This window comes from Phocoena phocoena, chromosome 2 (genome assembly GCF_963924675.1).
Source record: "Phocoena phocoena chromosome 2, mPhoPho1.1, whole genome shotgun sequence".
Classification (NCBI taxonomy): domain Eukaryota; kingdom Metazoa; phylum Chordata; class Mammalia; order Artiodactyla; family Phocoenidae; genus Phocoena; species Phocoena phocoena.
In genome coordinates, this window is record NC_089220.1 from 32,515,169 (window position 1) to 32,535,850 (window position 20,682).

The window sequence follows — 20,682 nt, forward strand, 5'->3', positions numbered from 1 at the left end:
TGGTATATCACTTTGGTTGATTTGCATATATTGAAGAATCCTTGCATCCCTGGGATAAATCCCACTTGATCATGGTGTTGTTGGATTCTGTTTGCTGAGGATTTTTGCGTCTATATTCATCAGTGATATTGCTCTGTAATTATCTTTTTTTGTAGTATCTTTGTCTGGTTTCGGTATCAGGGTGATGGTGGCCTCATAGGATGAGTTTGGGAGTGTTCCTTCCTCTGCAATTTTTGGAATAGTTTGAGAAGGATGGGTGTTAGCTCTTCTCTGAATGTTTGATAGAATTCATCTCTGAAGCCATCTGGCCCTGGACTTCTGTTTGTTGGAAGATTTTAAATCACAGTTTCAATTTCATTACTTGTGATTGGTCTGTTCATGTTTTGTATTCCTTCCTGGTTCAGTCTTGGAAGGTTATACCTTTCTAAGAATTTGTCCATTTCTTCCAGATTGTCCATTTTATTGGCATCGAGTTGCTTGTAGTAGTCTCTTAGGATGCTTTGTATTTCTGCGGTGTCGTAGCTTCTCCTATTTCATTTCTAATTTTATTGATTTGAGTCCTCTCCCTGTTTTCCTTGATGAGTCTGGCTAATGGTTTGTCAATTTTGTCTTCTCAGACAACCAGCTTTCAGTTTTATTGATCTTTGCCATTTTCTTTCTTTCTTTTTTTTTGCGGTACGCGTGCCTCTCACTGTTGTGGCCTCTCCCGTTGTGGAGCACAGGCTCCGGACACGCAGGCTCAGCGGCCATGGCTCATGGGCCCAGCCGCTCCGCGGCATGCAGGATCTTCCCGGACCGGGGCACGAACCCGTGTCCACTGCATCGGCAGGTGGACTCTCAACCACTGCGCCACCAGGGAAGCCCCTGCCATTTTCTTTGTTTCTATTTCATTTATTTCTAGTCTGATCTTTATGATTTCTTTCCTTCTGCTAACTTCGGGTTGGTTTGTTCTTTCTCTGGTTCCTTTAGGTGTAAGGTTAGATTGTTTATTTGAGATTTTTCTTGTTTCTTGAGGTAGGCTTGTATTGATATTAACTTCCCTCTTAGAACTGCTTTTGCTGCATCCCATAGGTTGTGGATCGTCGTGTTTTCATTGTCATTTGTCTCTAGGTGTTTCTTAATTTCCTCTTTGATTTCTTCAGTGATCTTTTGGTTATTTAGTAATGTATTGTTTAGCCTCCATGTGTTTGTGTTTTTTACGTTATTTTCCCCTGTAATTGATTTCTAATCTCATAGCGTTGTGGTCAGAAAAGATGCTTGATATGATTTCAGTTTTGTTAAGTTTACTGAGGCTTGATTTGTGACCCAAGATGTGATGTATCCTTGAGAATGTTCCGTGTGCACTTGAGACGAAAGTGTAATCTGCTCTTTTTGGATGGAATGTGCTATAAATATCAATTAAATCTATCTGGTCTACTGTGTCATTTAAAGCTTGTGTTTCCGTATTAATTTTTGTTTGGATGATCTGTCCATTGGTATAAGTGAGGTGTTAAAAGTCCCCCGCTATTATTGTGTTACTGTCGATTTCCTCTTTTATAGCTGTTAGCAGTTGCCTTATGTATTGAGGTGCTCCTATGTTGGGTGCATATAGATTTATAATTGCTATATCTTCTTCTTGGATAGATCCCTTCATCATTATATAGTGTCCTTCCTTGTCTCTTTTAACATTCTTTATTTTAAAGTCTATTTTATCTGATATGAGTATTGCTACTCCAGCTTTCTTTTGATTTCCATTTGCATGGAATATCTTTTTCCATCCCCTCACTTTCAGTCCGTATGTGTCCCTAGGTCTGAAGTGGGTCTCTTGTAGACAGCATATAGATGGGTCTTGTTTTTGTATCCATTCAGCCAGCCTGTGTCTTTTGGTTGGAGCATTTAATCCATTCACATTTAAGGAAATTATCGTTATGTATGTTCCTATTACCATTTTCTTAATTGTTATGGGTTTGTTTTTTAGGTCCTTTTCTTCTCTTGTGTTTCCCACTTAGAGAAGTTCCTTTAGCATTTGTTGTAGAGCTGGTTTGGTGGTCCTAAATTGTCTTAGCTTTTGCTTGTCTGTAAAGCTTTTGATTTCTGTCAAATCTGAATGAGATCCTTGCTGGGTAGAGTAATCTTGGTTGTAGGTTCTTCCCTTTCATCACTTTAAATATATCATGCCACTCCCAGTAGCTCACAACTAGTAAGTGGTACAAGCAAGATTAAAATCTGGGTCTTCTGACCTGGTCCCTCAGTGCGGAAAATTATGAGGTTCTGCATTTATAAAGGACTTACTCAAGTAAGTGGCTTACTTCACCAGTACATTCTGTCTGCAGTTTTATTGTCTCTGAACATGGTTGTTTTGATTAAGTTGGTAGTGCCTCATTATTTTGCAGATGAGTAGTAGAGATTTTCCAGGGTTGAGGCAGACTGTCACTGTGGCTGACTTTCCAGTTTTAGTTCTTAGCCTGCCTATACTTCCTTACTTTAAAAGGTTTTCCAAGAACATTACTCAGAAGAAGGAATTTTTGCAAATCCAGATACCCGTCAGAATCTTATTATACAACTTTCCTCATTCTGAATTTCCATTCAAGTCTTGTATCTAAATTCCGGTTGTATCTTTCATGTTACTCCTTAAAGCCAAGTGACTAATTGGAGTCTCTGAGGATTTGTTTCTTTCTTTTAGGTGTCTTAACCATGTTTGATGGCCTAGTACAGATATCTTATCGCTTGCTGCCGTAGGTGGCTGAAGCATGTTTTGCCTTAGACATACTGGCAAGAAACAACTGAAATTGGCATGTTTGGCAACCAGGTTCAAGCAGCCCTTGATTTTAGTCTCAGAGTTGACCTCTCTGTTTATACCTACTCTTGGGTGGATATTGTGTACCTTCCTGGAAGGACTAAGCATTGGTGCCTGCTTTGGTTCAATTTTTAGAAATCGCCCAAGAAGAGAAAAGAAAGCTTTATTATGTTGTTACTGTTGCTTATGCAAGGAATTTTGCAGAAGTTATGCAGGCAATCTTCTTATTTAAAAAAAGAAAAACTTAAAAATCAGAAACTTCTCAGATTGAATGAAGAGCATCTGTGCTTTAATGAGGAGAGTGTATTGTGGAGGTTAGTTCTGTAGGGCAGAAGAAGTGAGACTGGACATGAAGACAGTCTGTGGTCTGGGAGTACCTCAAAATAAATGCATCATCCACTATCATAACTTCCCTGTAAATCCTTACTGTTGTTGAGGATCTGTTTTTAGCCCTAGCTCTATTTGAGGATCTTTTTGTTCTTTGATATTTTACGAATTCCATACTTTACTGTTGAGAATTTCCTGTTGAATCATACAAGTTATCAGAATATGGCACTTATGAGACAGACTTCCCACTTAATTCTTAAGTTTTTAAAATGTCATGTATTAATTATGGGAAATTTGGAAAATACATATTTAAAGAAAGAAGTATCCCACCTACATAGGATGACCATTTTAGACACCTGGGACATATTTTGTTTAGACTTTTTTGTATTTAAATGTACATATTTTAAAAATAAAATTGGAATTAGGCCATCTCTGCTGTTTTATCTTTTTTTCTTAGTATTGACATTTTTTTTCATATGTCATTGAGTATTTTCAAAAGCAGAGTCTCTCAACCTCAACACTATTGATGTTTTGTGCCGAATGGTTCTTTGTTATAGGCGGCTGTCCTGGGCATTGTAGGACATTTTGCAGCATCCCTGGCCTAAGACTATATGTGTATACCAGTGGCAGCTCCCCAGTTGTGACAACCAAAAATGTCTCCAGGTATTGCTGAATACTCCGTGGCGGGGGCAATATCACCTGGTTGAGAACCACAATTCTAAAGCAAAAATTTTCAAACTCTTTGGCTTCAGTGAAAAAGACAAATAACATTTTAGTGTTACTGTGAAAGTAGTTTTGACTTAGCAGGCTTCCTGGGGTTTGTGGAGCATACTTCAAGAACTGTTCTAATGTATGATATATTATGGCAGCACTGTATCCTGTCAAGGGCCTACATCAGGATTTAACCAGTTCCCTCTCATTCTATTTATTTTTTGCTTTTATCACAATTCTTATAACTAAACCTTTGCAAAAACTTTTTTTTTTCCTGAGAATAAAATCTTAGAAATGGGATTCTGGATCAAAGTTTTTTTATAATTTATAAAATACATTTGATATATATTTGTCCTCTGAGATGGTTGAATTAATTTATTTATAGTTGTACCACTGTATTATTAGACTGCATCATGGCTATTGTTGGGCATCATTTAATCTTTGCTATTCAGTCAATATGTGAAGATGGTATTAAAATTTTTTATTACTGAAGTTCTCATATAACTGGACTTGATTATTAGTGAGGCTGAATATTTTTGTCTTAAGTTTTGGCCATTTTGTAGTCTTCCTTTAGGCTGATTACAGTGTAACTGATAAGATTGCAGCTTTCTTTGTTAAAATGGTCACATTCTCCTAATGCCTTTAGAGATTAATCCCTAGTTACTCTGTTTGTGTTTGAGTGTGTGTCAAATCACAACCTCAGGTTTAGAGTCCCCCTCTTAAGGAGATAGGTAGTAGAGGTGCCTGGTAAACTATTCTCTAAATTTCAGAAGTTTGAGCCCCACCCTTTTGACTTTTGTCACATTTAAGGGGTATCATCTGTGCTATTTAACATTTTTTTCTAAATTGACTCCTTAAAACAATATTTGAAAGGAAACTTTATATTATTATAATGTCTATGAAATCATGGGTTTAATGGTCTAGGTTTCTTTTTCCTAATACACATTAAAATACATAATTGTTAAAATCATTTCTCTACTTTCTGAAATCATCCAGTGGCCTCTGCTTACTACACTTTAGGAAGAACAGGTGCTTTGGAATCAGACATCTTGGATTTGAATCTCACTTTGCCTCTAACTGATGGTGTGCTCTTGGATAGGCGAGTTTACCTCTTTGTGCCTTAGTTTCTTCATTGGCAGAAAGGGGATGTTGGAGAAGATGATCTGTTAGGTGTCTTCCAACTCTACTCTGTGATTCTGATGTGTATTCCTTTCTCTATTTCTGCTCAGGAATTTGAGACATTGTCTAGGGGTTGGTGTGCTGGCTTAGGATTTAAAAACCCTAGTTCTGTTAAACCCCACTGCTACTAATCATTTAATTTTAGAGAAACTATTTTATTTCCTAGGGTTCTAGCTGTCTCTTTAGGGTGTTGCTGCTACTTTAATTTCTGCTTCTCATTTAATGTCAGGTGATTCAAGCAAGGAGTCAAGGCTTCCATCATCGAGGCACACCAGTGCCTCACCCTTCACATCCTTAAAATGGGGATAATGTTTCTGCCTTACTTGCCTAATTGGACATGTGGAAAAATGAAATAATAGGTAGATGAGTAGAATCAGTTTTTAGGAAAAAGGTACTAGGTAAGAGCAGCTTATTAGCAGAAATATCACTCCTGTGGCTACTTCTGTAGTGAAGAGCAAACTTGTGTGATACCACCTCTCCTTATCTCTCCATACCTGCCTGCACTTGCCATTTGATTTTTTTTTTTTTATTTCCTGATTTAGGAAGTACCATTGGACCCCAGTTTTGTGACCTTGGGCAAATCACCCCATTTTAACTTATCCATGGGCTAATTGCAGCCTGCACTGAGGCCTGCATTCAGCCTGCAAAAATCAGGTTGCTATCTTCTCTTAAAAAATTGGAAGATCTGGCTGACTTAAGCCTGCACTCTGCTGTGGCAGTAACTGGCTGGAGCTGAGTAGTGGCTTTCCTTTAAAAAGGGTTGTGTAACCTCTAGTCTGCTATTTAATCTGGCAGGTTTCACTCATTTGCTTTGCTACCTGGCCCCTGTTGTACTTGAGAGGCTGGATTGTATTGTGGTAAGGAGCATTGTCTCTAGAGACAGATTACCTGGATTCAGATCTCAACTTCCATTCTTGGTAGCTGTGCACCTTCAGGTTATTTAGTTTTTCTGTAGTTTCATCTGTATAATAAGGATAACACTATCTGCTTCATAGGGCTGTTAAGAGGATTTGAAGAGCCACTACATGTAAAACCCTTAGGATAGTCCCTGACCCAGAGTAAATTTAGCTGATGTTAGCTATTGTTGGAGTTCAAATAGCATAATAATTAGCTAACATTTATCTAGCTTGTATTGTGTATCAGGCAGTGGGCCAAGCCCTTCACACAGATCTATCATTGATCCTAACATAACACTATAGAATAGAGAGTTATTTTTTCAGTTTTGCAGATGAGAGGGTACAATTTAGAGTGGTTAAGTAACCTGTCTAAAGGTACATGGCTAGTAAGTGGGTAGCAACACTGACAGTTGAACCTATGTTTTTTTTAATTAATTTATTTTAAATTAATTTTTATTGGAGTATACTTGCTTTACAATGTTGTGTTAGTTTCTACTGTAGAGCAAAGCTAAGCCTGTGGTTTTGAATGCTATGCTGTGCTGCCTCACACTACATCCATCTCTAAAGTAGGTTTAATTGCAGAATTGGCATGCTTGGGTAAATGGAGATTAGTGCTCTTAATGTTTTTGTAAGTGATTTGAGGAGAGAATGCATATAAATAGCCCCAATTTATATATGACATTAGTTCCTTCAAGTAGTGGAATGCCAAACCAATGGAAATAAACTGCAGGCAACTCTTTGGGTGGAATGAGTGAGCAGAAGAGTGGTAACTGAATTTCAGGGTAGGTAAGTATAAAACAATACATAAAGAAAAATAACAGACTGTTTGTAGAATGATGTGCTCCAAGATATTCAGTAAGAGAATCATTTTAGTCTATTATTTGAAGGTAGAAATGGCCAACAAATATTTCATACCCATTAGGATAGCTATTATCAAAAAACCAAAAAATCAAAAGCAGAAAATAACAAGTGTTGATGAGACGTGGAAAATTGGAACCCTGTGCATTGCTGGTGGGAATGTAAAACGATACAGCTGCTGTGGAAAACAGTATGGCAGTTCCTCAGAAAATTAAACATAGAATGTTACCATATGATCCAGGAATTTCATTTTTGGGTGTATACCCAAAAGAATTGAAAGCAGGAACTTGAACAGGTATCTGTACAGCCATGTTCATAATAGCATTACTCACAATTGCCAAAAAAGTGGGAGCAATCTAAATGTCTGTCAACAGATTAATTGATAAAATGTGGAATATACATCCAAAAGAATATTATTCAGCCTTAAAAAAGGAATGAAATTCGGGACTTCCCTGGTGGTCCAGTGCTTAAGAATCTGCCTTCCAATGCAGGGACGTGGGTTTGATCCCTGGTCAAGGAACTAAGATCCCACATGTTGCGGGGCAGCTAAGCAGCGCGCTCTAGAGCCCACGCGCCACAACTAGAGAGAAGCCCATGCACCACAACAAAGATCCCGCATGCTGCAACTAAGACCCTATGCAGCCAAACAAATTAATTTTTTTTTTTAAATCCAGTCTTTTTTTTCAAAAAAGGAATGAAATTCTGGTACATGCAGCAACATGGATAGACCTTGAAGACATTATGCTAAATGAAATAAGCTAGTCATAAAAGAACAAATATTGTATGAGTCCATTCATATGAGGTACCTAGAGTCTCAGTCAAATTTATAGAGACAGAAATGGTGTCTGTAGAGGTTGAATGGTGGTTGCCAGGGGAGGGGGGAGGCAGGAATGAACAGCTGATATTTAATGGATATGGAATTTCAGTTTGGGAAGATGAAAAGTTCTGGATGGATGGTGCTTTTCTTCCCTGCGTAAAGCTGTGAAACATCCTCACTTGGAATTGTAAGTAGTGTTCTGGCCTCTTGCACTTTGGTAGAAAGGATACACCTTGGTTTTAGGCTCCAGGCCTAGCTTCTTAGATTGTTAGCAAGTCATTTTGTCTCTCTGATCCTCATCTGGAAAAAGGGTTATATAATCCTTATCTCGCAAGTGAAGATATATGTGAATAAACTTTTATACAAAAGTTAATTATTTTCAACTTTGGGGAAATAACAAAACAGACTTATTTCTCATACACTGATGTAGCTGGGCTGTATGGCACATAGGCTGCACCTCTATATCTCCATGCTTCTTCTTAGAGCTCAGGGAGAGGTATGGTTGTCACAAAAAGAGGTTTGGCTCTGCAGAGTGGCGATTACACACATGGAGAAGAAGGAATAAATAGGCTGAGAAGAAAGCCAGGCTGCTTGATTTCCTTTAAATCTTTGCAGGTTAAAAAAATAAACAAAACTGCAGCAGTATAAAAGGGCATTAAGTAAAATTCCTATCCCCAAGAGTAACTTCTGTTAACCATTTTACATTTGCCCTTCCATGTACAAATTTGTGTATTCTTTTTTTTTTTTTTTTTTTTAATTTTATTTATTTATGGCTGTGTTGGGTCTTCGTTTCTGTGCGAGGGCTTTCTCTAGTTGTGGCAAGTGCGGGCCACTCTTCATCACGGTGCACGGGCCTCTCACTATCGCGGCCTCTCTTGTTGCGGAGCACAGGCTCCAGATGTGCAGGCTCAGTAATTGTGGCTCACGGGCCCAGTCGCTCCACGGCATGTGGGATCCTCCCAGACCAGGGCTCGAACCCGTGTCCCCTGCATTGGCAGGCAGATTCTCAACCACGGCGCCACCAGGGAAGCCCTGTGTATTCTTTTGTTTTATTAAAATACATCATGCTGTTCATACTCTAATGCCACCTAAAACAAGAGTTTGGAAGATTGGGACAAATTCATGGAGGATACTTAAGAGAAACTAGGATGTTTTAAGGAGTGTATATACCTAATAAATGACACACTGGGCTAATAAGTGCTTTTATATTTATTATCTCACCCAAACACATAACAACCCTGGGAGATAGTTGGCATTTTCTTCATTTTACAGTCATAAAATTGAAGCTAGAGTAGTAGAATAACTCACCTAGGACACATGGGTGGTGAAACCAGGATTTGAATCCAGACACTTTTATTCAAAAGCTTGCACTTCCTGTACCACCTTTGCTGCCTACAAAGATGGAACCCTAAACCCTGAATCTAATCCCACTGTGTCATTTTTTAAAAGAAAATGTTTTGAATAGTTAACACAGTCACTAACACTGCATCATAGTGATTATGCCATATCAGAAGAGACAGAGCTGCCTCATGCTTTTTTTTTTTTGCCTGCATAATACATAGTATATATATGAACAGTAAACTTTTTGCATTTTTAAAATTGTAGTACAATATACATAATACAAAATTTACCATTTTATTTTATTTTTTATTTTTTGGCCCTGCCACACAGCTTGTGTGATCTCAGTTCCCCGACCAGGGATTGAACCCAGGCCACCTCAGTGATAGCCCTGAATCCTCACCACTAGGCCACCACGGAACTCCTTTTTTTTAATTTACCGTTTTAACCATTTTTTTTTCTTTCTTTCTTTCTTTTTTTTTTTTTTTTTTTTTTTTTCCGGTATGCGGGCCTCTCACTGTTGTGGCCTCTCCCATTGCAGAGCACAGGCTCCAGACGCGCAGGCTCAGCGGCCATGGCTCACGGGCCCAGCCACTCCACGGCATGTGGGATCTTCCCGGACCGGGGTGCGAACCCGTGTCCCCCACATCAGCAGGCGGACCCCCAACCACTGCGCCACCAGGGAAGCCCTTTAAGTTTTTTTTTTTTCTTTTTTTTTTCATTTTAACCATTTTTAAGTGTACTGTTTAGTAGCATTAAGTACATTGACATTGTTGTACAACCATCACCACCATCCATCTCCAGAACTTTTTCATTTTGCAGAACAGAAACTCTGTACCCATTAAACAACAGCTCCCCATTGTTCCTCCCCCAGCCCCTGGCCCCCACCATTTCTACTTTATGTCTCTATGATTTGACTACTCTAGGTGCTTCATATGAGTGGAATCATACAGTTTTTGTCCTTTTGTGTTTGGCTGTTTTCACTGAACACTATTTGATGAGACTGAGTTTGCTGGACATGTAAATGTCTTTTGCTCTACAAACAGTGTTGTGCTGCAGGAGCGTTTGATCCCGACTTTCAGAGCTCTCTCAGATCTGTCCTGTGCTTGGCTGACTTTGAGGAAACCCAAAGCAAATTCTTTCCTTCTGTGCCTCAGCTTTTCTGGACTTTTCTTATTTTAAGAAGAATGTTAAATAATTTCTTCTGTTAACAGCACGGTGTGAGAGCTTGCAGACTTTCTGCTTATAGCTCACAAGCCACTGGAAAAGAGTAATATTTAAATATAAAGTCTTTCTGTAACTACAGAGCTGCTGCCACAATGTGATTATAGTACATTTTAGCATGAATTGGTGAGTTTGATACAGAATTAAATCAACCCAAGATGACCAGCATAAGTAGCTGTATTCTCTTGGGATTCTCAACTGGGTTGAAGCTAAGCATTGGTTTGTGAGGAAACCAGGCTTAGAAGGCCTGGCCTCTCCTTGTCCCTTGCCTGGCACTGACACTAAGCAGAAAGGTCTTGCCTTCCTAAGAGGTCCTGGTGCTCCCCCTGAAGTGTCTGAGAGGCCAACCCCACAAGCACCCAACCGCTGCCAGACTCACGGAGCTGGCTTAAAGGATCATACTCTTCACTTGGACTGTTTGCAGGTCAGACAGTCTCTCTCTGTGGGACTCTACAATACATCTTTGGTTTTTTGAACTGACCAGGTGACTCACAGAGACAGAACTGTAGAGCTTTTTTCATGTTCTAAACTGATTTATCCTTGCTTCACCAGCCCTCCTTTGCTTTGTGGGGTCAGAGTTTTGGGCACAGCTGTTCTGCTCTCTCTACTGGCTTAAAAGCAGCCCAGCAATTTCAGATTATGCCTCAGTTTGCACCGTTGGTGTTTTTTGCCAACACGTGGTTGAAAAGTGTCATCTTTACACAGGGCTCTTAATACCTTGCCTAAGGAAATGGGGGTGGGAGGGGCACGTGCACCTTCCATCTTCTGACACTGACCTTGAGGGCAAAGCAGAGGAAGCAGGCCCTGCCATAGCGATAATTTCTGCCTCAGTGATTCCAATCTTCTGTGGACTTGGGCTGTCATCATCATTTTAGGTACTAAGGACAAATCATTTTATTTTATTTTTAATTAATTATTCATTTATTTAATTTTTGGCTGCATTGGGTCTTCGCTGCTGCACACGGGTTTTCTCTAGCTGCTGAGAGCAGGGGCTACTCTTTGTTGTGGTGCGCAGGCTTCTCATTTTGGTGGCTTCTCTTGTTGTGGAGCACGGGCTCTAGGTGCACGGGCTTCAGTAGTTGTGGCACGCAGGCCTCAGTAGTTGTGGCTCGCGGGCTCTAGAGCACAGGCTCAGTAGTTGTGGCGCACGGGCTTAGTTTCTCTGCAGCATGTGGGAATCTTCCCGGACCAGGGCTCGAACCTGTGTCCCCTGCATTAGCAGGCAGATTCTTAACCACTGCGCCACCAGGGAAGCCCCAGGACACATCATTTTAAATGATCTCAAGGCACTCTACAAATAACCATTCTTTTAAAATCAGAAAGAATTTATTTGGCAAAATTAAATCTAGAATGAGCATTAAAGATAATGCTGTCTGGATGATAGGGGAAGATCCTTTGGCTGAGAATGGTTATGACTTTGAGTGCATAGGTATAGATATTCTGTTTTCTTTTTTATTGAATTTTTTTTTTTTTTTTTTTTTAAGCTGCTGCAGTTCAAGAGAGGTTGTACTGCCTGCATAGGTCTTAATGAGCAAACACAGAGGTGCCCTCAGTTATATTTCTTTGCTATGGGTATCCCAGCACATCCTGGAGAGTCTTATTTTCTTTTTCTATCATGAACATTAAAAAAATATATATTTATTTATTTTATGGAAATGTGCAAGCATATACAAAAATGTAGTGTACCCATCTACAACAATTATCAACATTTCATTAATCACCTATCCCCCTACTTTTTATTTTCTGGAATATTTTAAAGGAAATTACAGATTTTTGCCATTTCACCCACTTCAGAATGCACCCCTAACTGATAAGAACTTTTTTCTTTTTTAACATGACCACAGTACTGTTACTATATCTCATAGATGTAACAATGTCATGAAATATTTAAACATAAAGAAGAGAAGTATCAATCAGATTTGACAAAGTGTTGACAGTTTGTTAAATTTTCTTCCAATCTATTGTTTTTTTTTAAAGGAAATAAAACTTTACAGGTACATTTGAAGTCCCCTTTTGTTATTTGTGTGTTCATAAATAATATGGTATTGTTTTGCATATTTAAAACTATATACTTGATGTTTTCCTTTACATATCCTTCTGAAACTTGTTTTTATTACTTAATACTAGGTTTTCAAGATGTATTCATTTCAGTACACGTATCTGTAGCTCATTTTAAATGCTGTATAGTGTTCCATTGTGCTTAGACTTCATTCATGTTTGTATTCCATTCGGTTTTATCAGTTTATATATTGATGGATATTTATGTTATCTACCTTTTTTTTTTGCTATTATGAACAGTGAGGCAGTGAACATTCTTTTGTACATTTCTTTGTGCCATTTTATAAGAAGGTATCTAAATTATAATTTAATTTCCCTGATTACTACAGAGGTTGAGGTCCTCTATAATCTCAACCGGCCATTTGGTTTTCCTCTTCTGTGAGTTGTCATATTTGCCTCTTTTCCTAGTTGTTTTCAAAGTTGATTTGTAGGAATTCTTTGTGTGTTCTTTATAATAAGCCATTATCGGTTTTGTGCATTGCTAGAATCTTTATAATTTCAGGAAAGCCTTTCCTGGTCCCTGTCCCTGCTCCTTCCGTTTACTCCACTTAAGTTGGTTTCTGTTTTTATTCCTGTGGTCCTTTGTTTTATTCTTACCTACTCATTTTTGAGTTGTGCTACCAAGTCAGAGAATCCTTTCAGTTGTCCATCAGCTGAATTTGCTTTGTCAGTTACGGTTTATTTTTCATTCTATAAGGCAAGCAACCCAGAGTAGTGGTTAAGAGAGTGGGGAGTCTTAACTGCTTGCTTTTGAATCTTGGCTCAACCACTTTACTTACTGTTGTGACCTTGGCAGATTACTTAACTCTCTTGTACTTGGCTTTATAATCTATAAAACCCATGCGAGTAGAGCTGTTATGATCCCAGTTTTGTATTTGATGAAACTCAGACTCAGGGAGATTAGATTAGAAACATGAGTAAGTTGAAGAAACATGTGGGCCTCTTTATCTTTTAATTTTTCACTTTTGATAGAGACGTGGGCACAGAGAAATATTTCTCTAAATATAAGATATAAAGTAACAAAAACAGTGCCAAGTCCCTGACCTGTGGCCTCAAGTGTTGGGGAAAAACAGTAAGAGTAGAGACTGTAGAACTAAAGTGCCCATGGCCTGTCTAAATCTGTTAATAGGGAGGAAAACCCCTTTATGCCATTTTTCATGAAAATAAAACAACAAAAACTCAAAGCTTATTTTCATGACCTTAACTTATAAGAGACATAGAATTTAGAAAACCATCCCAGGCCAGAGAACTCATAGTTGAATTAGGCAGATCATAAACACAGAACATTGTGGGCCATACTTAAGGGATCATTCCCTTAAGGGTTGACAGTGAAATACTTTGGAGGAGGACACAGGACTTGATTTTGACGGACAATGGAAGGAAGAAGGATCTCAAGAAACAAAGGAACTCAAGCAATGAAGGCAACTTCTTTCTAGGGGAGGGAGAATAAGTATGATTTGGCTACTATGTTTTCTACTGATTTTTTTTTCTACTAAAAGAGGAAATACGTTTATGGCAAAATGTCAAGTAGTAAAGGAAGGTATAAATTAAAACATAAAATTTTCCAATGGTATATACCCAAAGGAACTGAAAGTAGGGACTTGAACAGATATTTGTACATCCATATGCTCTTAGCAACGTTATTCACAATAGCCAAAAGATGGAAACAACCTAAATGTCCATAGATGGATGAATGGACTAAAAAAAATAACGGTATGTGTGTAATGAAATATTACTCAGCCTTACAAAGAATGAAATTCTGATAAGTGCTACAATATGGATGAACCTTGAAGACATTATGCTAAGTGAACAAGCCAGACACAAAAGGACAAATGTATGATTTCACTTATATGGGAGTACCTAGAGTAATCAAATTCATGGAGGCAGAAAGTAGAATGGTGGTTACTGAGCACTGGGGAGAGTTATTGTTTATTGGGTACAGAGTTTCAGTTTGGGATGATGTAAAAGTTCTGGAGATGGGTAATGGTGATGTTGTACAACACTGCAAATATACTTAATGCCACTGAATTGTATGCTTATAAATGGTTAAAATGGTGCATTTTCTGCTATTCATATTTTACCACAATGTAAAGTCTCCAAACAATTCTAGCCTAGAGGTGGTGTCCACTAAAAACTTCTTTTGTAGCCATCTAGATTTGCAAATACAAGCATAGATATGCAAGCATAAGCATATTCATTCAATGTCTACTCTTTGGGACATTCATTTAGGTGCTAGGAATTCTGCAGTGAACAAAACTGACAAGGTTCCTGCTGTATTGGAGCTTTTTAAAAATTTGTTTTACACAAATGGATGTTGGTATGCATACTGTTTTACACCTCATTTTTTCCCCTAACAAAGACCTTTGGTCATCTTTCTGAGTTAGTTCTTCGAGATCTACTGATTGAATGGTTGCGTGGTATGCCCTTGTTATGGATGTGATATAATTTGTGGCTATTATATTGAATGGAGGAGGGGAGGCAGAGGTATAGAGCTTACTATGGCTTGCTGCCCATGTTTGCTCCTGTTGTAAGTTAAATTTTTATTCGGAATATAATATAGGTTTGTTGTAAAGAGTCAAGCAGGGCTTCCCCGGTGGCGCAGTGGTTGAGAATCTGCCTGCCAATGCAGGGGACGCGGGCTTGATCCCTGGCCCGGGAAGATCCCACATGCTGCGGATCAACTAAGCTCGTGTGCCACAACTACTGAGCCTGTGCTCTAGAGCCCGTGAGCCACAACTACTGAGCCTGCGTGCCACAACTACTGAAGCCCACACGCCTAGAGCCCACGCTCCACAATGAGAGAAGCCACTGCAATGAGAAGCCCGTGCACCGCAACGAAGAGTAGCCCCCGCTTGCCGCAACTAGAGAAAGCCCGCGTGCAGCAATGAAGACCCAACACAGCCATAAATAAATTAATTAATTAATTAATTAAAATAAAATAAAAAAGAGTCAAGCAGTGCCAAATCTATAAAGTAAAAGTAGAAACCCTCTTAATCTGTCCTCTACCTCTCTTTTAATCCTATTCCCTGGAAGTAGTAACCACTGTTTACAGCCCATTGTTCATCCTTCCAGATGTGTATAATGCGTTTGCAAATATAAATAATATGTAGAGCATGTATCTTCTCATTCTCCAGGAGCTGGCTCATGCAGTATAATATTGCTCATTCAACTCAGACTATTGAGAATTATGCAGAGGAAAGAGCTGGACTGAGCTTCATGAGAGCCAAGTTCTGTCTTAATCCTGCTACTGTGACAGGCAGTTCCTCCTCAGTTGTCATTTGTCTGGTGTCCCATAGTCAGTGAGATCACATCAAGGAGAGTGCTTTGGAAACTATTGTGGTATAAATACTAGCATATTTCGAGTTCTTTGATTGCAAGCAGTAGAAACCAACTCAGGTTCTGTTAGACAAAAAAAAGGTGGGGGGACATTAGTGGAAGGATTTTAGGTAGCAAATGAAGAAATATTTAAACAACTGGGTCTCTGGAAATTCAGAAATTTCTCTGTATGTGTTCAAGATGTAATTTCTGGGGAAAAGTGAGTGGCTTAGAGGCCATGTGTCTACTGATGGTTAAGGGGGTAGAGTTCTGGGTTTATGTGTCCCATCAGAATCTCACAGAGTTGGGGAGATGCAGTTTTGGAAAGTATGGGATTCAGGCTGGCAAAACCAAATGTCAGCCTTGAAATGTCAGCTCTTTTAACTCTAGATTCTTACTCACCTCTCAAGGAGGAGATGATCGCCGGGTTCTACTATGGCACATGGAACAAGCTATCCACTCCAGAGTTAAGCCCATACAGCTGAAAGGAGAGCATCATTCCAACATTTTTTGCCTGGCTTTCAACAGTGGGAACACCAAAGTATTCTCTGGAGGTGAGAAGGAGATTTCCCCTTGGGAAATTGTGGCTGGGATTTCAGATAAAGGAGTGCTAAAATTATTCCTTGATTTTCCTTCCTTTATCTCATTGAGTTGTGGAATTACTGTTTTCCCATAGCTTGTCTTCTCTGTATTACAGCAGTTTAGACACATGTATTAAACTAATGTCTGTCTGTCCTTTCTCTCCTTTGCTCTTGTTCTTTCTCTCTTTTTTGGTAGAAAACTTTTCACATTGCAGTCTGGTACACAGAAACATGTTAGAAAGAGTACTTAACCTTAGTATGTGTGGTACACTCTGATTTTTTTTTTTTTTCTATTCTATTCTGTTTTGTTTTTAAAGATTTTAAAGGTTGTGACTCAAATTGGTGTTATGACCCATGGATGGCTCCTGTTTGAAAAAACGTTGTGTTGGGATATAATTGGAATGGCTTTTGCTCAAGCCAGCCTCTTGATGATGGCATCCATCAGTCACACTCCTTTCTGACCACTACATTTCTAGCCCTGACCTCTCTTCTGCACTGCAGATTTCCCCACTGAATATCTACCTTTGTTTTCCAAAAGTAATTTAAATCCAGCAGATCTAAAACTAAGATTATTAGTCCTTCTCCCCTGCACAATATTTCCTCTTGTTTCCTGGTTTCCCTTTCTTGGTTATTATCACCATTCAACTAATTATGTAAGTTGTTAGGTTTAACTTTTAAGAAACTGCTGACATTGGAGCATTTTCAGCTTACAAAAATGACAGTTTCATATGGTTCAGTCTAATAGAAATCTCAAAGTCAGCTTCAGACCTGCCTTTCTTTCATTTTCACATCTTGTATGTCACCAACTACACTGTCAGATCTATTTTGGAAGCCTCATATCCATCCTTTAGTTTCTGCTCTCTTGCTATACCGACTGCTCTGATTCAGGTCCTCATCTTTGGCCTGGACTACTGCAGTGTCCTGCTGTGATTTCTGCTACCGGTATCTAACTCTCCTTATTCATTGCTTATACGAGTTTTCTTCAACCATGTGGACCTCTGACCCTACATGTCCATCCACAGGATAAAGCCTCAATCCAGTCTGCCTATCTGGCCTCATCTTCCTCCCCTGCATCTTGTGCTCTAATTCACTAAATCACTTGTCATCTTAAGTGCTCTGTGCCTTTTGCCCATACTGTTCCTCCATAGGCCATGATTAATTGTCCAGACCCCACCAATTCCCATAAGTCTTCCATCGGTAAGAGTTTTGAGTTACTTGAGTTTCTATTCAAGTGTCTCCTTCCCCATAAAAATATTCCCCCTTTGTGCCATGTACTTTCACCCTGCTCATAAAGGACATAATTGCTCCTTTATCTGTGTTCCCATTGTAGAGCATATTGCTACAATAAGATAACCCGTCTTGTCACTATTAGTTGTTTGTGCAGGTGGACTGTGAATTCCTCAATCTTATTCATTCCTCTCGTATCCTCAGCACCTCACTCTGTGCCTGTTACCTAAAAGGCATTAGTATGGGTTTGATTTACTTGGTATGAACCCACCATAGAGTTACAGTGAGGACTTTAAGATGACCTGGCCACATCTCTACTGCTTATGCTTTTAGCATAGAGTGGGAAATTTTTTTACTGTCTTCATTTTGGGATTTTTATTTTTTGGCTATATAAACCATTTGAAGGCAGGACTACACATATCGTGGATGCAGTGTTTTTAGATTCCTTGAGAAATGCAAGAGAAAAAAGTTGTGGATAAAATCTTTCCCATTATTTAGGATCACACTATCATTAGATTTTAATGCTATAAAAGATGATGAGGGTATGAATAGTAGCAAATGTTTGTTAGGGGCTTAGTCCTACTCCAAATGCTTTTATATTCTTGTCTTCACGATAACTCTATGAAGTAGATACAATTGTTATTCCTATTTTGCTGAGACATAGAAAAGTTACAGATATTTTTCCAGGTCTCACAGTTAATGAATGTTTTGTTTAAAAAAAAAAAAGCTAGCTTGGATGAATGGATTGATTTGCCCATGATCATTTATTCTTTTCCTGAATAGCCACAGTTTTTTGTTTTTTTAATCATCCACTGGATAATGCATTTTGGAAACTTATTATGTTATATCTACATGCTATTATGCTTTTTCAAATTCTCTATAAGAATATCCTATCCTTCTTCACTATTTTTATAAACCTTTTTCTAATTAACACTCCTAATTTGTAAATATTAACATTGACTTTGTTCCTTTGTTTTTCCTGAAATCTTTAAAATACTGAATTGTAATATGAACAGGATCACTTTGCAGGAATTACCAAATGTCTGCTTTTTCCCTTGCAGGAAATGATGAGCAAGTTATCCTCCATGATGTTGAAAGGTAAATAGATTGTTGGTATGTGAAGGTAATTAACTCTGTCTTTCGTATGAAGAAAGGCAGGTATCTCTTTAGACCGAAATAGTTCTTGTTTTTTGAAGAAAATAACGTGAACTCAACTGTCCTTTGCTGAAAAAGATTTACAAAGTTGATATAAAATTATAGTTTTCAGGTAAAAATTTAAAGGGAGAGGTTGTAAGGGAAGGAAACATAATATTTAACCCTCAATAATTTTATGAGGCAATACTATTATGATCTCAATTAGGAAACGGAGGCATAGAGATATTAGGTAACTTAAAGTCAAATGATGTTAGGATCTGAACGTAGGCAGCCTGGCTTTGGAGCCATGCTTTTACTCACCATGCCAGACTGCCAGGAATCCCTCTTCTACCCCTGCTGGCATCAGGGCTGCTTTAAAGCTTTCCCTCGCTTTTTGGAAATCCAGCACCACCCCTAAGACTGTACACAAGCAGATGCATTCTGTAGTAAGTGAAAACATGAAACTCATCAGTTGAGTCACTTTTTTGGGGGTGGGGATGTTAGTTCCCCGAACAGGGATTGAACCCGGGCTCCAGCAGTGAAAAGCGCTGAGTCCTAACCACTGGACCTTCAGGGAATTCCCTTGAATCACCTTTAAATATGCTTATTTAGTGCAAAAAGCAAACTTGTCGTGAAGTCTTATCTCTTTAGTAATACTTTTTTTTTAACCTGGAAGTCGAATACCTACTTTTTAGTAAATGCAATATCCTTTGGGTTTAGCTAGGTTGACTTTCTCCTGGAAATGAAAGAGAACTCCATTCTAGGAACTAGAGGGCTTTAACTCTGCACTACTTTTGTGTGTATGTGTGTGCCTGTGTGCCTCTCTCTGCTCTCTGTCTCTCAGCAGTGAGACCTTAGATGTGTTTGCTCATGAAGATGCGGTGTATGGCTTGTCAGTGAGCCCAGTGAATGACAACATTTTTGCCAGCTCCTCAGATGATGGTCGGGTTCTCATCTGGGACATCCGGGAATCTCCCCATGGAGGTAGGGTCACTGTGCAAAAGGTGATTGGATTGTGTTGAAGAGTTTGATGTCAGTTTCATAGCAGATCCAGTCTATGACTTGAGTAGCCTGGGTAGAAGTGCTATAAAGGGAGAGGAAACTCACATAGGGACATAAATGTGTCTCTGGAGGTCCCACCTTACCCCTGAGTACTCAGAAGTGAGGCACCTCTACCAGTCCTCCTCCAACACTTGTGAATCTCCACAGACCTTTGCACCTGGAGTAAATACCACAGTATCTTGCTGTGTAGTAGCCCCAAGGAGCAGAACATGTGGTGCCTCATTTGTAGAGAGTAGCCACCAAGGGCCAGCTTTGTGCATGGTGCTGACATGCACATATTCTTGGTTACTTACAGAGAATGGGCGTGTTGTGCACTTTGTTACATCCTAGATCCAGGGTTGTTATTTTGCTGAAAGAACCACAGAACCTCACCTTCACTGTGCGTAGGAACTTAAAATGATAGCAGATACCCTCTGTTTAAGGGGGATTGTCTGGGTGAGTTCCTCTTCCAAATGTGTTCTTTGGGTCTCTGAAATGTAAAATGAAGAATTTGTCTTGTTGAATTTCTCTGAAGTTCTTCAGGAAATGCATCTTTTCAGCTCATTTCCTGCAGAGAGACTTCTGTCACTCTATCTTCAAAGGCTCTTTCCTCCAGCATACCCTCAGTGCCACCCCCAGCCCCACTCTTGGTACAGCTTTGTCATGACCATACCTATGTACATAGAGTTACTATCTTGCCTACCTTGTCTGGCAGGCTCTGAGTCTTTTTATTCTTCTGTATTCTGAACGTTTAACATGCTGGTCTGTGCTCATTATTGAGGTACAGGCTATGAGAGAAGTTTGTTCTCAGAGTCTGGCAGGTTTGGTAGCCAAAAGCAGCAGCTATGGTTGAGTGAAGTGGTTTGCTTGGTACGTGAACGAGTTCTCCTTTGTCTGAACTGCCTCGTGGCTGAGATTATTGAGCACTCCCTGTGCCCAGAGGCCTGTGAAGTATCACATATGGAAATCATAGACTGAGGAGTGCTTTCTGTCTATTGCTTCTAAACAACTTCCATAGGAGTATGTCCCCCCAGGCAGCAAAGTGATTCCTTCCTCACCTGGAGCCAGCTAGTATATGCAAGAGGCTGCAGGGTTTCTAGGTGAAGTTGATTAGAAACTGGCTGGATGCAAGAGAAGTTCAAGTACTAGATGAAATGAAATCTTAAAATTCTAGACTGAGGCTATTTTCTTTTCAATTTA

At 39.2% G+C, this 20,682-nt stretch overlaps 1 protein-coding gene across 3 annotated transcripts in view; it reads left to right on the forward strand.

Moving 5' to 3' along the window:
* DCAF5 (DDB1 and CUL4 associated factor 5) overlaps positions 1 to 20,682 on the forward strand; it is a 93,733-nt gene that overhangs the window by 9,152 nt on the left and 63,899 nt on the right. For 2 of the 3 annotated variants that reach the window (XM_065872207.1, XM_065872209.1), the window contains exons 2-4: positions 15,910 to 16,053; positions 18,369 to 18,405; positions 19,286 to 19,425. In XM_065872207.1, coding sequence (XP_065728279.1) covers positions 15,910 to 16,053; positions 18,369 to 18,405; positions 19,286 to 19,425 — 321 coding nt within the window. The remainder of the gene's footprint in view (positions 1 to 15,909; positions 16,054 to 18,368; positions 18,406 to 19,285; positions 19,426 to 20,682) is intronic. The other variant, XM_065872208.1, reaches the window with a different exon arrangement.